General features: G+C 47.7%; 1 protein-coding gene across 1 annotated transcript in view; it reads right to left on the bottom strand.

Moving 5' to 3' along the window:
• tbc1d1 (TBC1 (tre-2/USP6, BUB2, cdc16) domain family, member 1) overlaps positions 1-14,850 on the bottom strand; it is a gene marked incomplete in the record, with an annotated part of 182,307 nt that overhangs the window by 12,269 nt on the left and 155,188 nt on the right. Inside the window, 3 exon segments of the mRNA XM_071408381.1 lie at positions 4,587-4,746; positions 8,087-8,230; positions 11,236-11,336. Of these exon segments, the coding sequence (XP_071264482.1) occupies positions 4,587-4,746; positions 8,087-8,230; positions 11,236-11,336 (405 nt within the window).

Here is a 14,850-nt window from a genome sequence, read left to right as displayed (position 1 = left end):
AACTTACCAAACACCCTGACCAGGTAACCTAGAGGTAACTAACCAAACACCCTGGCTACAAAGCCTAGAGGTAACTTACCAAACACCCTGACCAGGTAACCTAGAGGTAACTAACCAAACACCCTGGCCAGGTAACCTAGAGGTAACTAACCAAACACCCTGGCCAGGTAACCTAGAGGTAACTTACCAAACACCCTGGCCAGGTAACCTAGAGGTAACTTACCAACCACCCTGGTCAGGTAACCTAGAGGTAACTAACCAAACACCCTGGCCAGGTAACCTAGAGGTAACTTACCAAACACCCTGGCCAGGTAACCTAGAGGTAACTTACCAAACACCCTGGCCAGGTAACCTAGAGGTAACTTAACAACCACCCTGGCTACAAAGCCTAGAGGTAACTAACCAACCACCCTGGTCAGGTAACCTAGAGGTAACTAACCAAACACCCTGGCCAGGTAACCTAGAGGTAACTAACCAAACACCCTGGTCAGGTAACCTAGAGGTAACTAACCAAACACCCTGGTCAGGTAACCTAGAGGTAACTTACCAAACACTCTGGCCAGGTAACCTAGAGGTAACTTACCAAACACCCTGGCTAGGTAACCTAGAGGTAACTAACCAAACACTCTGGCCAGGTAACCTAGAGGTAACTTACCAACCACCCTGGCCAGGTAACCTAGAGGTAACTAACCAAACACCCTGGTCAGGTAACCTAGAGGTAACTAACCAACCACCCTGACCAGGTAACCTAGAGGTAACTTACCAAACACCCTGACCAGGTAACCTAGAGGTAACTAACCACCCTGGCCAGGTAACCTAGAAGTAACTTACCAACCACCCTGGTCAGGTAACCTAGAGGTAACTTACCAACCACCCTGGTCAGGTAACCTAGAGGTAACTTACCAAACACCCTGGTCAGGTAACCTAGAGGTAACTAACCACCCTGGCCAGGTAACCTAGAAGTAACTTACCAACCACCCTGGTCAGGTAACCTAGAGGTAACGTACCAACCACCCTGACCAGGTAACCTAGAGGTAACTTACCACACACCCTGGCCAGGTAACCAATAGGTAACTTACCAAACACTCTGGCCAGGTAACCTAGAGGTAACTTACCAGACACACTGGCCAGGTAACCTAGAGGTAACTAACCAAACACCCTGGCCAGGTAACCTAGAGGTAACTAACCAAACACCCTGACCAGGTAACCTAGAGGTAACTAACCAACCACCCTGGTCAGGTAACCTAGAGGTAACTAACCAAACACCCTGGTCAGGTAACCTAGAGGTAACTAACCAAACACCCTGGTCAGGTAACCTAGAGGTAACTAACCAACCACCCTGGTCAGGTAACCTAGAGGTAACTAACCAAACACCCTGGCCAGGTAACCTAGAGGTAACTAACCAACCACCCTGGCCAGGTAACCTAGAGGTAACTTACCAAACACTCTGGCCAGGTAACCTAGAGGTAACTTACCAAACACCCTGGCTAGGTAACCTAGAGGTAACTAACCAAACACTCTGGCCAGGTAACCTAGAGGTAACTTACCAACCACCCTGGCCAGGTAACCTAGAGGTAACTAACCAAACACCCTGGTCAGGTAACCTAGAGGTAACTAACCAACCACCCTGACCAGGTAACCTAGAGGTAACTTACCAAACACCCTGACCAGGTAACCTAGAGGTAACTAACCACCCTGGCCAGGTAACCTAGAAGTAACTTACCAACCACCCTGGTCAGGTAACCTAGAGGTAACTTACCAACCACCCTGGTCAGGTAACCTAGAGGTAACTTACCAAACACCCTGGTCAGGTAACCTAGAGGTAACTAACCACCCTGGCCAGGTAACCTAGAAGTAACTTACCAACCACCCTGGTCAGGTAACCTAGAGGTAACGTACCAACCACCCTGACCAGGTAACCTAGAGGTAACTTACCAAACACCCTGGCCAGGTAACCAATAGGTAACTTACCAAACACTCTGGCCAGGTAACCTAGAGGTAACTAACCAAACACCCTGGCCAGGTAACCTAGAGGTAACTTACCAAACACCCTGACCAGGTAACCTAGAGGTAACTTACCAAACACCCTGGCCAGGTAACCTAGAGGTAACTAACCAAACACCCTGGCCAGGTAACCTAGAGGTAACTTACCAAACACCCTGGCCAGGTAACCTAGAGGTAACTTACCAACCACCCTGGCCAGGTAACCTAGAGGTAACTTAACCACCCTGGCTACGAAGCCTAGAGGTAACTTACCAAACACCCTGACCAGGTAACCTAGAGGTAACTAACCAAACACCCTGGCCAGGTAACCTAGAGGTAACTAACCAAACACCCTGGCCAGGTAACCTAGAGGTAACTTACCAAACACCCTGGCCAGGTAACCTAGAGGTAACTTACCAACCACCCTGGTCAGGTAACCTAGAGGTAACTAACCAAACACCCTGGCCAGGTAACCTAGAGGTAACTTACCAAACACCCTGGCCAGGTAACCTAGAGGTAACTTACCAAACACCCTGGCCAGGTAACCTAGAGGTAACTTAACAACCACCCTGGCTACAAAGCCTAGAGGTAACTAACCAACCACCCTGGTCAGGTAACCTAGAGGTAACTAACCAAACACCCTGGCCAGGTAACCTAGAGGTAACTAACCAAACACCCTGACCAGGTAACCTAGAGGTAACTAACCAACCACCCTGGTCAGGTAACCTAGAGGTAACTAACCAAACACCCTGGTCAGGTAACCTAGAGGTAACTAACCAAACACCCTGGTCAGGTAACCTAGAGGTAACTAACCAACCACCCTGGTCAGGTAACCTAGAGGTAACTAACCAAACACCCTGGCCAGGTAACCTAGAGGTAACTAACCAACCACCCTGGCCAGGTAACCTAGAGGTAACTTACCAAACACTCTGGCCAGGTAACCTAGAGGTAACTTACCAAACACCCTGGCTAGGTAACCTAGAGGTAACTAACCAAACACTCTGGCCAGGTAACCTAGAGGTAACTTACCAACCACCCTGGCCAGGTAACCTAGAGGTAACTAACCAACCACCCTGACCAGGTAACCTAGAGGTAACTTACCAAACACCCTGACCAGGTAACCTAGAGGTAACTAACCACCCTGGCCAGGTAACCTAGAAGTAACTTACCAACCACCCTGGTCAGGTAACCTAGAGGTAACTTACCAACCACCCTGGTCAGGTAACCTAGAGGTAACTTACCAAACACCCTGGTCAGGTAACCTAGAGGTAACTAACCACCCTGGCCAGGTAACCTAGAAGTAACTTACCAACCACCCTGGTCAGGTAACCTAGAGGTAACGTACCAACCACCCTGACCAGGTAACCTAGAGGTAACTTACCAAACACCCTGGCCAGGTAACCAATAGGTAACTTACCAAACACTCTGGCCAGGTAACCTAGAAGTAACTTACCAGACACACTGGCCAGGTAACCTAGAGGTAACTAACCAACCACCCTGACCAGGTAACCTAGAGGTAACTAACCACCCTGGCCAGGTAACCTAGAGGTAACTTACCAAACACCCTGGCTACGAAGCCTAGAGGTAACTAACCAACCACCCTGGCCAGGTAACCTAGAGGTAACTAACCAACCACCCTGGCCAGGTAACCTAGAGGTAACTAACCACCCTGGCCAGGTAGCCTAGAGGTAACTAACCAAACACCCTGGCCAGGTAACCTAGAGGTAACTAACCAAACACTCTGGCTACGAAGCCTAGAGGTAACTAACCAACCACCCTGGTCAGGTAACCTAGAGGTAACTTACCAAACACCCTGACCAGGTAACCTAGAGGTAACTTACCAAACACCCTGGCCAGGTAACCCAGAGGTAACTTACCAAACACCCTGGCTACGAAGCCCAGAGGTAACTAACCAAACACCCTGTCCAGGTAACCTAGAGGTAACTTACCAAACACCCTGGCTACGAAGCCCAGAGGGAAGTGCGAGGCGAAGGACACCCTGGCCAGGTAACCTAGAGGTAACTTACCAAACACCCTGACCAGGTAACCTAGAGGTAACTTACCAAACACCCTGGCCAGGTAACCTAGAGGTAACTAACCAAACACCCTGGCCAGGTAACCTAGAGGTAACTTACCAAACACCCTGACCAGGTAACCTAGAGGTAACTTACCAAACACCCTGGCCAGGTAACCTAGAGGTAACTAACCAAACACCCTGGCCAGGTAACCTAGAGGTAACTTACCAAACACCCTGGCCAGGTAACCTAGAGGTAACTTACCAAACACTCTGGCCAGGTAACCTAGAGGTAACTTACCAAACACCCTGGCTACGAAGCCTAGAGGTAACTTACCAAACACCCTGGCCAGGTAACCTAGAGGTAACTAACCAAACACCCTGGCCAGGTAACCTAGAGGTAACTTACCAAACACCCTGGCCAGGTAACCTAGAGGTAACTTACCAAACACTCTGGCCAGGTAACCTAGAGGTAACTTACCAAACACCCTGGCTACGAAGCCTAGAGGTAACTTACCAAACACCCTGGCCAGGTAACCTAGAGGTAACTTACCAAACACCCTGGCCAGGTAACCTAGAGGTAACTTACCAAACACTCTGGCTACGAAGCCCAGAGGGAAGTGCGAGGCGAAGGCCGTGAGGAACCAGGGAGCAGCGTAGAGAGACGGTCCTATCTCATGCTGTTCCAGATGGACATAGAGGTCTCTGTGGTAGTCATGGAGGAGACGGGACAGCTGGTACATCTGGATCTGGTGGGGGGGGGGGGGGGGACATGTCAGGGGGGGGGGGGGGTTAGAGGTCTCTGTGGTAGTCATGGAGGAGACGGGACAGCTGGTACATCTGGATCTGGTGTGGGGGGGGGGGGGGGACATACACTGAGTGAACAAAACGTAAAGAACCGCTTCCCCATATCGAGTTGCAACCCCCCCTTTTGCCCTCAGAACAGCCTCCATTTGTTGGGGCAGGGACTCTACAAGGTGTTCCACAGGGATGCTGGTTCATGTTGACTCCAATGCTTCCCACAGTTGTTGTCAAGTTGTCTGGATGTCCTTTGGGTGGTGGATCATTCTTGATACACACGGGAAACTGTTGAGGGTGAAAAACCCAGCAGCGTTGCAGTTCTTGACAAAACGGCTTGGTGTTTTACCTGTAGTATAATCATGTCAGGTCTGTACTGCTTGGTGTTTTACCTGTAGTATAATCATGTCATGTCTGTACTGCTTGGTGTTTTACCTGTAGTATAATCATGTCAGGTCTGTACTGCTTGGTGTTTTACCTGTAGTATAATCATGTCAGGTCTGTACTGCTTGGTGTTTTACCTGTAGTATAATCATGTCAGGTCTGTACTGCTTGGTGTTTTACCTGTAGTATAATCATGTCAGGTCTGTACTGCTTGGTGTGTTACCTGTAGTATAATCAGGTCTGTACTGCTTGGTGTTTTACCTGTAGTATAATCATGTCAGGTCTGTACTGCTTGGTGTGTTACCTGTAGTATAATCATGTCAGGTCTGTACTGCTTGGTGTTTTACCTGTAGTATAATCATGTCAGGTCTGTACTGCTTGGTGTTTTACCTGTAGTATAATCATGTCAGGTCTGTACTGCTTGGTGTGTTACCTGTAGTATAATCAGGTCTGTACTGCTTGGTGTTTTACCTGTAGTATAATCATGTCAGGTCTGTACTGCTTGGTGTTTTACCTGTAGTATAATCATGTCAGGTCTGTACTGCTTGGTGTGTTACCTGTAGTATAATCATGTCAGGTCTGTACTGCTTGGTGTGTTACCTGTAGTATAATCATGTCAGGTCTGTACTGCTTGGTGTTTTACCTGTAGTATAATCAGGTCTGTACTCCTTGGTGTGTTACCTGTAGCATAATCATGTCAGGTCTGTACTGCTTGGTGTGTTACCTGTAGTATAATCATGTCAGGTCTGTACTGCTTGGTGTGTTACCTGTAGTATAATCATGTCAGGTCTGTACTGCTTGGTGTGTTACCTGTAGTATAATCATGTCAGGTCTGTACTGCTTGGTGTGTTACCTGTAGTATAATCATGTCAGGTCTGTACTGCTTGGTGTTTTACCTGTAGTATAATCATGTCAGGTCTGTACTGCTTGGTGTGTTACCTGTAGTATAATCATGTCAGGTCTGTACTGCTTGGTGTGTTACCTGTAGTATAATCATGTCAGGTCTGTACTGCTTGGTGTGTTACCTGTAGTATAATCATGTCAGGTCTGTACTGCTTGGTGTGTTACCTGTAGTATAATCATGTCAGGTCTGTACTGCTTGGTGTGTTACCTGTAGTATAATCATGTCAGGTCTGTACTGCTTGGTGTGTTACCTGTAGTATAATCATGTCAGGTCTGTACTGCTTGGTGTGTTACCTGTAGTATAATCATGTCATGTCTGTACTGCTTGGTGTTTTACCTGTAGTATAATCATGTCAGGTCTGTACTGCTTGGTGTTTTACCTGTAGTATAATCATGTCATGTCTGTACTGCTTGGTGTTTTACCTGTAGTATAATCATGTCAGGTCTGTACTGCTTGGTGTTTTACCTGTAGTATAATCATGTCAGGTCTGTACTGCTTGGTGTTTTACCTGTAGTATAATCAGGTCTGTACTCCTTGGTGTGTTACCTGTAGCATAATCATGTCAGGTCTGTACTGCTTGGTGTGTTACCTGTAGTATAATCATGTCAGGTCTGTACTGCTTGGTGTGTTACCTGTAGTATAATCATGTCAGGTCTGTACTGCTTGGTGTGTTACCTGTAGTATAATCATGTCAGGTCTGTACTGCTTGGTGTTTTACCTGTAGCATAATCATGTCAGGTCTGTACTGCTTGGTGTTTTACCTGTAGCATAATCATGTCAGGTCTGTACTGCTTGGTGTTTTACCTGTAGTATAATCATGTCAGGTCTGTACTGCTTGGTGTGTTACCTGTAGTATAATCATGTCAGGTCTGTACTGCTTGGTGTTTTACCTGTAGTATAATCATGTCAGGTCTGTACTGCTTGGTGTGTTACCTGTAGTATAATCATGTCATGTCTGTACTGCTTGGTGTGTTACCTGTAGTATAATCATGTCAGGTCTGTACTGCTTGGTGTGTTACCTGTAGTATAATCATGTCAGGTCTGTACTGCTTGGTGTGTTACCTGTAGTATAATCATGTCATGTCTGTACTGCTTGGTGTGTTACCTGTAGTATAATCATGTCAGGTCTGTACTGCTTGGTGTGTTACCTGTAGTATAATCATGTCAGGTCTGTACTGCTTGGTGTTTTACCTGTAGCATAATCATGTCAGATCTGTACTGCTTGGTGTGTTACCTGTAGTATAATCATGTCAGGTCTGTACTGCTTGGTGTGTTACCTGTAGTATAATCAGGTCTGTACTGCTTGGTGTTTTACCTGTAGTATAATCATGTCAGGTCTGTACTGCTTGGTGTGTTACCTGTAGTATAATCATGTCAGGTCTGTACTGCTTGGTGTTTTACCTGTAGTATAATCATGTCAGGTCTGTACTGCTTGGTGTGTTACCTGTAGTATAATCATGTCATGTCTGTACTGCTTGGTGTGTTACCTGTAGTATAATCATGTAATGTCTGTACTGCTTGGTGTGTTACCTGTAGTATAATCATGTCAGGTCTGTACTGCTTGGTGTTTTACCTGTAGTATAATCATGTCAGGTCTGTACTGCTTGGTGTGTTACCTGTAGTATAATCATGTCAGGTCTGTACTGCTTGGTGTTTTACCTGTAGTATAATCATGTCAGGTCTGTACTGCTTGGTGTGTTACCTGTAGTATAATCATGTCAGGTCTGTACTGCTTGGTGTGTTACCTGTAGTATAATCATGTCATGTCTGTACTGCTTGGTGTGTTACCTGTAGTATAATCATGTCAGGTCTGTACTGCTTGGTGTTTTACCTGTAGTATAATCATGTCAGGTCTGTACTGCTTGGTGTTTTACCTGTAGCATAATCATGTCAGGTCTGTACTGCTTGGTGTGTTACCTGTAGTATAATCATGTCAGGTCTGTACTGCTTGGTGTGTTACCTGTAGTATAATCATGTCAGGTCTGTACTGCTTGGTGTGTTACCTGTAGTATAATCATGTCAGGTCTGTACTGCTTGCGGAGCCCCATATGATACATGAGGAACTTGAGCACGTTGAAGGCATCCTCCTCTCCCATGTGTAACAACAACACTCCTGCTACGAAGCTGAGACCCTGACAGTATCCCACCTGGAGAGAAGAGGTGGTGGTGGTGGGGGGGGGGGGGGTAGAGAGAGGGAGAGACGGGGGAGAGAGAATGAGAGAGGGACGGAGAGACGGGGGATAGGGAAGGAGAGAGGGAAGGAGAGACGGGGGAGAGGGAAGTAGAGAGAAGGAGAGCGGGATGGAGAGAGAAGGAGAGAGGGAAGGAGAAGCAGAGAGACAGCAAGGGTGGTGGAGAGAGAAGGAGGGTGGGAGATAGTGAGAGGGAGTGGGGGAGAGAGAAGGAGGTTGGGAGATAGTGAGAGGGAGTGGGGGAGAGAGAAGGAGGTTGGGAGATAGTGAGAGGGAGTGGGGGAGAGAGGAGGAGGGTGGGAGATAGTGAGAGGGAGGGTGGGAGAGAGAAGGAGGGTGGGAGATAGTGAGAGGGAGTAGGGGAGAGAGGAGGAGGGTGGGAGATGGTGAGAGGGGGAGAGAGGAGGGTGGGAGATAGTGAGAGGGAGGGTGGGAGAGAGAAGGAGGGTGGGAGATAGTGAGAGGGAGTAGGGGAGAGAGGAGGAGGGTGGGAGATGGTGAGAGGGGGAGAGAGGAGGGTGGGAGATAGTGAGAGGGAGGGTGGGAGAGAGAAGGAGGGTGGGAGATAGTGAGAGGGAGGGTGGGAGATGGTGGGAGATAGTGAGAGGGAGATAGTGAGAGGGAGGGTGGGAGATAGTGAGAGGGAGTGGGGGAGAGAGGAGGAGGGTGGGAGATAGTGAGAGGGAGAGGGGGAAAGAGGAGGAGGGTGGGAGATAGTGAGAGGGAGGGTGGGAGAGAGAACGAGGGTGGGAGATAGTGAGAGGACGAGGGTGGGAGATAGTGAGAGGACGAGGGTGGGAGATATGGAGAGGGAGTGGGGGAGAGGGAGTGGGGGAGAGAGGAGGAGGGTGGGAGATAGTGAGAGGGAGTGGGGGAGAGAGGAGGAGGGTGGGAGATAGTGAGAGGGAGAGGGGGAGAGAGGAGGAGGGTGGGAGATAGTGAGAGGGAGGGTGGGAGATAGTGAGAGGGAGGGTGGGAGATAGTGAGAGGACGAGGGTGGGAGATAGTGAGAGGACGAGGGTGGGAGATAGTGAGAGGACGAGGGTGGGAGATAGTGAGAGGACGAGGGTGGGAGATAGTGAGAGGACGAGGGTGGGAGATAGTGAGAGGACGAGGGTGGGAGATAGTGAGAGGACGAGGGTGGGAGATAGTGAGAGGACGAGGGTGGGAGATAGTGAGAGGACGAGGGTGGGAGATAGTGAGAGGACGAGGGTGGGAGATAGTGAGAGGACGAGGGTGGGAGATAGTGAGAGGGAGTGGGGGAGAGGGAGTGGGGGAGAGAGGAGGAGGGTGGGAGATAGTGAGAGGACGAGGGCGTGAGATAGTGAGAGGGAGTGGGGGAGAGGGAGTGGGGGAGAGAGGAGGAGGGTGGGAGATAGTGAGAGGACGAGGGTGGGAGATAGTGAGAGGGAGTGGGGGAGAGGGAGTGGGGGAGAGAGGAGGAGGGTGGGAGATAGTGAGAGGACGAGGGTGGGAGATAGTGAGAGGGAGTGGGGGAGAGGGAGTGGGGGAGAGAGGAGGAGGGTGGGAGATAGTGAGAAGGAGAGGGGGAGAGAGGAGGAGGGTGGGAGATAGTGAGAAGGAGAGGGGGAGAGAGGAGGAGGGTGGGAGATAGTGAGAAGGAGAGGGGGAGAGAGGAGGAGGGTGGGAGATAGTGAGAAGGAGAGGGGGAGAGAGGAGGAGGGTGGGAGATAGTGAGAAGGAGAGGGGGAGAGAGGAGGAGGGTGGGAGATAGTGAGAGGTCATGGATGTCATCTCCCAAAAAGCTACAACACATCTCTGTAACACAGAGGTCCTCTTTTAGTAACTGGAAAACTGGCGCATTTCCACCTCTGTGTCGGTGTGTGTGTAATGTGTGTGTTGTGTGTGTGTGTGTGTAATGTGTGTGTTGTGTAGTGTGTGTGTGTGTAATGTGTGTGTGTGTGTCCGTGCGTGCAGGTGTGTGTGTAATGTGTGTTGTGTAATGCATGCAGGTGTGTGTGTGTAATGTGTGTGTGTGTGTCCGTGCGTGCAGGTGTGTGTGTAATGTGTGTACCTCTGGGTCCAGTAGAGAGTAGGTGTAATATGTGTACCTCTGGGTCCAGTAGAGAGTAGGTGTAATGTGTGTACCTCTGGGTCCAGTAGAGAGTAGGTGTAATGTGTGTACCTCTGGGTCCAGTAGAGAGTAGGTGTAATGTGTGTACCTCTGGGTCCAGTAGAGAGTAGGTGTAATGTGTGTACCTCTGGGTCCAGTAGAGAGTAGGTGTAATGTGTGTACCTCTGGGTCCAGTAGAGAGTAGGTGTAATGTGTGTACCTCTGGGTCCAGTAGAGAGTAGGTGTAATGTGTGTACCTCTGGGTCCAGTAGAGAGTAGGTGTAATGTGTGTACCTCTGGGTCCAGTAGAGAGTAGGTGTAATGTGTGTACCTCTGGGTCCAGTAGAGAGTAGGTGTAATGTGTGTACCTCTGGGTCCAGTAGAGAGTAGGTGTAATGTGTGTACCTCTGGGTCCAGTAGAGAGTAGGTGTAATATGTGTACCTCTGGGTCCAGTAGAGAGTAGGTGTAATGTGTGTACCTCTGGGTCCAGTAGAGAGTAGGTGTAATATGTGTACCTCTGGGTCCAGTAGAGAGTAGGTGTAATGTGTGTACCTCTGGGTCCAGTAGAGAGTAGGTGTAATGTGTGTACCTCTGGGTCCAGTAGAGAGTAGGTGTAATGTGTGTACCTCTGGGTCCAGTAGAGAGTAGGTGTAATGTGTGTACCTCTGGGTCCAGTAGAGAGTAGGTGTAATGTGTGTACCTCTGGGTCCAGTAGAGAGTAGGTGTAATGTGTGTACCTCTGGGTCCAGTAGAGAGTAGGTGTAATGTGTGTACCTCTGGGTCCAGTAGAGAGTAGGTGTAATGTGTGTACCTCTGGGTCCAGTAGAGAGTAGGTGTAATGTGTGTACCTCTGGGTCCAGTAGAGAGTAGGTGTAATGTGTGTACCTCTGGGTCCAGTAGAGAGTAGGCCTTCAGGAGGTTATAGAGAGACAGCTGACCAGATCCCAACTGAGCCTGGAAATAAGGATGAGTAGGAAAGGTACGACCTGAGAGAGAGAGAGGAGAGAGAGGAGAGAGACAGAGAGACAGAGACAGAGAGAGACAGAGACAGAGAGAGACAGAGAGAGAAAGGAGAGAGAGAGAAAGGAGAGAGAGACAGAGAGACAGAGACAGAGAGAGACAGAGACAGGGGAGGGAGAGAGACAGAGAGAGAGAGACAGAGGAGAGAGAGAGAGAGAGACACATAGACAGAGAGAGAGACATGGGAGAGAGAGAGAGAGAGAGAGAGAGAGAGAGAGAGAGAGAGAGAGATGTTAACACATGTTTCCCATGCCAATAAAGCCCCTTGAATTGAATTGAATTGAGAGAGAGAGAGAGAGAGAGAGAGAGAGAGAGAGAGAGAGAGAGAGAGAGAGAGAGAGAGAGAGAGAGAGAGAGAGAGAGAGAGAGAGAGAGAGAGAGAGAGAGAGAGACAGGGGAGAGAGACAGAGACAGATAAATAGTTGTTATACACTGAGTAAACAAAACCCTCGTCTTTCCATGTCCTGTCTGCCCCCTCCTCCCCTTTCAGAGCTGAACATGCAAAGCAGGGTCACCTTTCAACGGTAACCTACTGACTGCTTTAGCCAGGATCACTAAAACACCATTCTAATGACTGCTTTAGCCAGGATCACTAAAACACCATTCTAATGACTACTTTAGCCAGGATCACTAAAACACCATTCTACTGACTGCTTTAGCCAGGATCACTAAAACACCATTCTAATGACTACTTTAGCCAGGATCACTAAAACACCATTCTAATGACTACTTTAGCCAGGATCACTAAAACACCATTCTACTGACTGCTTTAGCCAGGATCACTAAAACACCATTCTAATGACTGCTTTAGCCAGGATCAATAAAACACCATTCTACTGACTGCTTTAGCCAGGACCACTAAAACACCATTCTAATGACTGCTTTAGCCAGGATCACTAAAACACCATTCTACTGACTGCTTTAGCCAGGATCACTAAAACACCATTCTAATGACTGCTTTAGCCAGGATCAATAAAACACCATTCTACTGACTGCTTTAGCCAGGACCACTAAAACACCATTCTAATGACTGCTTTAGCCAGGACCACTAAAACACCATTCTAATGACTGCTTTAGCCAGGATCACTAAAACACCATTCTAATGACTGCTTTAGCCAGGATCACTAAAACACCATTCTACTGACTGCTTTAGCCAGGATCACTAAAACACCATTCTAATGACTGCTTTAGCCAGGATCAATAAAACACCATTCTACTGACTGCTTTAGCCAGGACCACTAAAACACCATTCTAATGACTGCTTTAGCCAGGATCACTAAAACACCATTCTACTGACTGCTTTAGCCAGGATCACTAAAACACCATTCTAATGACTGCTTTAGCCAGGATCAATAAAACACCATTCTACTGACTGCTTTAGCCAGGACCACTAAAACACCATTCTAATGACTGCTTTAGCCAGGACCACTAAAACACCATTCTAATGACTGCTTTAGCCAGGATCAATAAAACACCATTCTACTGACTGCTTTAGCCAGGATCACTAAAACACCATTCTAATGACTGCTTTAGCCAGGATCAATAAAACACCATTCTACTGACTGCTTTAGCCAGGACCACTAAAACACCATTCTAATGACTGCTTTAGCCAGGATCACTAAAACACCATTCTACTGACTGCTTTAGCCAGGATCACTAAAACACCATTCTAATGACTGCTTTAGCCAGGATCAATAAAACACCATTCTACTGACTGCTTTAGCCAGGACCACTAAAACACCATTCTAATGACTGCTTTAGCCAGGACCACTAAAACACCATTCTAATGACTGCTTTAGCCAGGATCAATAAAACACCATTCTACTGACTGCTTTAGCCAGGACCACTAAAACACCATTCTACTGACTGCTTTAGCCAGGATCACTAAAACACCATTCTAATGACTGCTTTAGCCAGGATCACTAAACACCATTCTACTGACTGCTTTAGCCAGGACCACTAAAACACCATTCTAATGACTGCTTTAGCCAGGATCACTAAAACACCATTCTACTGACTACTTTAGCCAGGATCACTAAAACACCATTCTACTGACTGCTTTAGCCAGGACCAATAAAACACCATTCTACTGACTGCTTTAGCCAGGATCACTAAAACACCATTCTACTGACTGCTTTAGCCAGGATCACTAAAACACCATTCTACTGACTGCTTTAGCCAGGATCACTAAAACACCATTCTACTGACTGCTTTAGCCAGGACCACTAAAACACCATTCTACTGACTGCTTTAGCCAGGACCACTAAAACACCATTCTACTGACTGCTTTAGCCAGGACCACTAAAACACCATTCTACTGACTGCTTTAGCCAGGACCACTAAAACACCATTCTACTGACTGCTTTAGCCAGGATCACTAAAACACCATTCTACTGACTGCTTTAGCCAGGATCACTAAAACACAATTCTAATGACTGCTTTAGCCAGGACCACTAAAACACCATTCTACTGACTGCTTTAGCCAGGATCACTAAAACACCATTCTACTGACTGCTTTAGCCAGGATCACTAAAACACCATTCTACTGACTGCTTTAGCCAGGACCACTAAAACACCATTCTACTGACTGCTTTAGCCAGGACCACTAAAACACCATTCTACTGACTGCTTTAGCCAGGACCACTAAAACACCATTCTACTGACTGCTTTAGCCAGGACCACTAAAACACCATTCTAATGACTGCTTTAGCCAGGATCACTAAAACACCATTCTACTGACTGCTTTAGCCAGGATCACTAAAACACCATTCTACTGACTGCTTTAGCCAGGACCACTAAAACACCATTCTACTGACTGCTTTAGCCAGGACCACTAAAACACCATTCTACTGACTGCTTTAGCCAGGACCACTAAAACACCATTCTAATGACTGCTTTAGCCAGGATCACTAAAACACCATTCTACTGACTGCTTTAGCCAGGATCACTAAAACACCATTCTTTCACAGGTGTGGTGTGGTGTATAAATGAGGACAAGGTTTCAGGTTAAACGAGGACAAGTTTCCGGGTTAAACGAGGACACGGTTTCAGGTTAAACGAGGACAAGGTTTCAGGTTAAACGAGGACAAGGTTTCAGGTTAAACGAGGACAAGTTTCAGGTTAAACGAGGACAAGGTTTCAGGTTAAACGAGGACAAGTTTCCGGGTTAAACGAGGACAAGGTTTCCGGGTTAAACGAGGACAAAGTTTCAGGTTAAACGAGGACAAGGTTTCAGGTTAAACGAGGACAAGGTTTCAGGTTAAACGAGGACAAGGTTTCAGGTTAAACGAGGACAAGGTTTCAGGTTAAACGAGGACAAGGTTTCAGGTTAAACGAGGACAAGGTTTCAGGTTAAACGAGGACAAGGTTTCAGGTTAAACGAGGACAAGGTTTCAGGTTCAACGAGGACAAGGTTTCAGGTTAAACGAGGACAAGGTTTCAGGTTCAACGAGGACAAGGTTTCCGGGTTAAACGAGGACA

The sequence above is a fragment of the Salvelinus alpinus genome, chromosome 6, assembly GCF_045679555.1.
Source record: "Salvelinus alpinus chromosome 6, SLU_Salpinus.1, whole genome shotgun sequence".
Taxonomy (NCBI): Eukaryota; Metazoa; Chordata; class Actinopteri; order Salmoniformes; family Salmonidae; genus Salvelinus; species Salvelinus alpinus.
The sequence above is the reverse complement of the archived record's forward strand: the minus strand, read 5'-3'. Positions and strand labels throughout refer to the sequence as shown.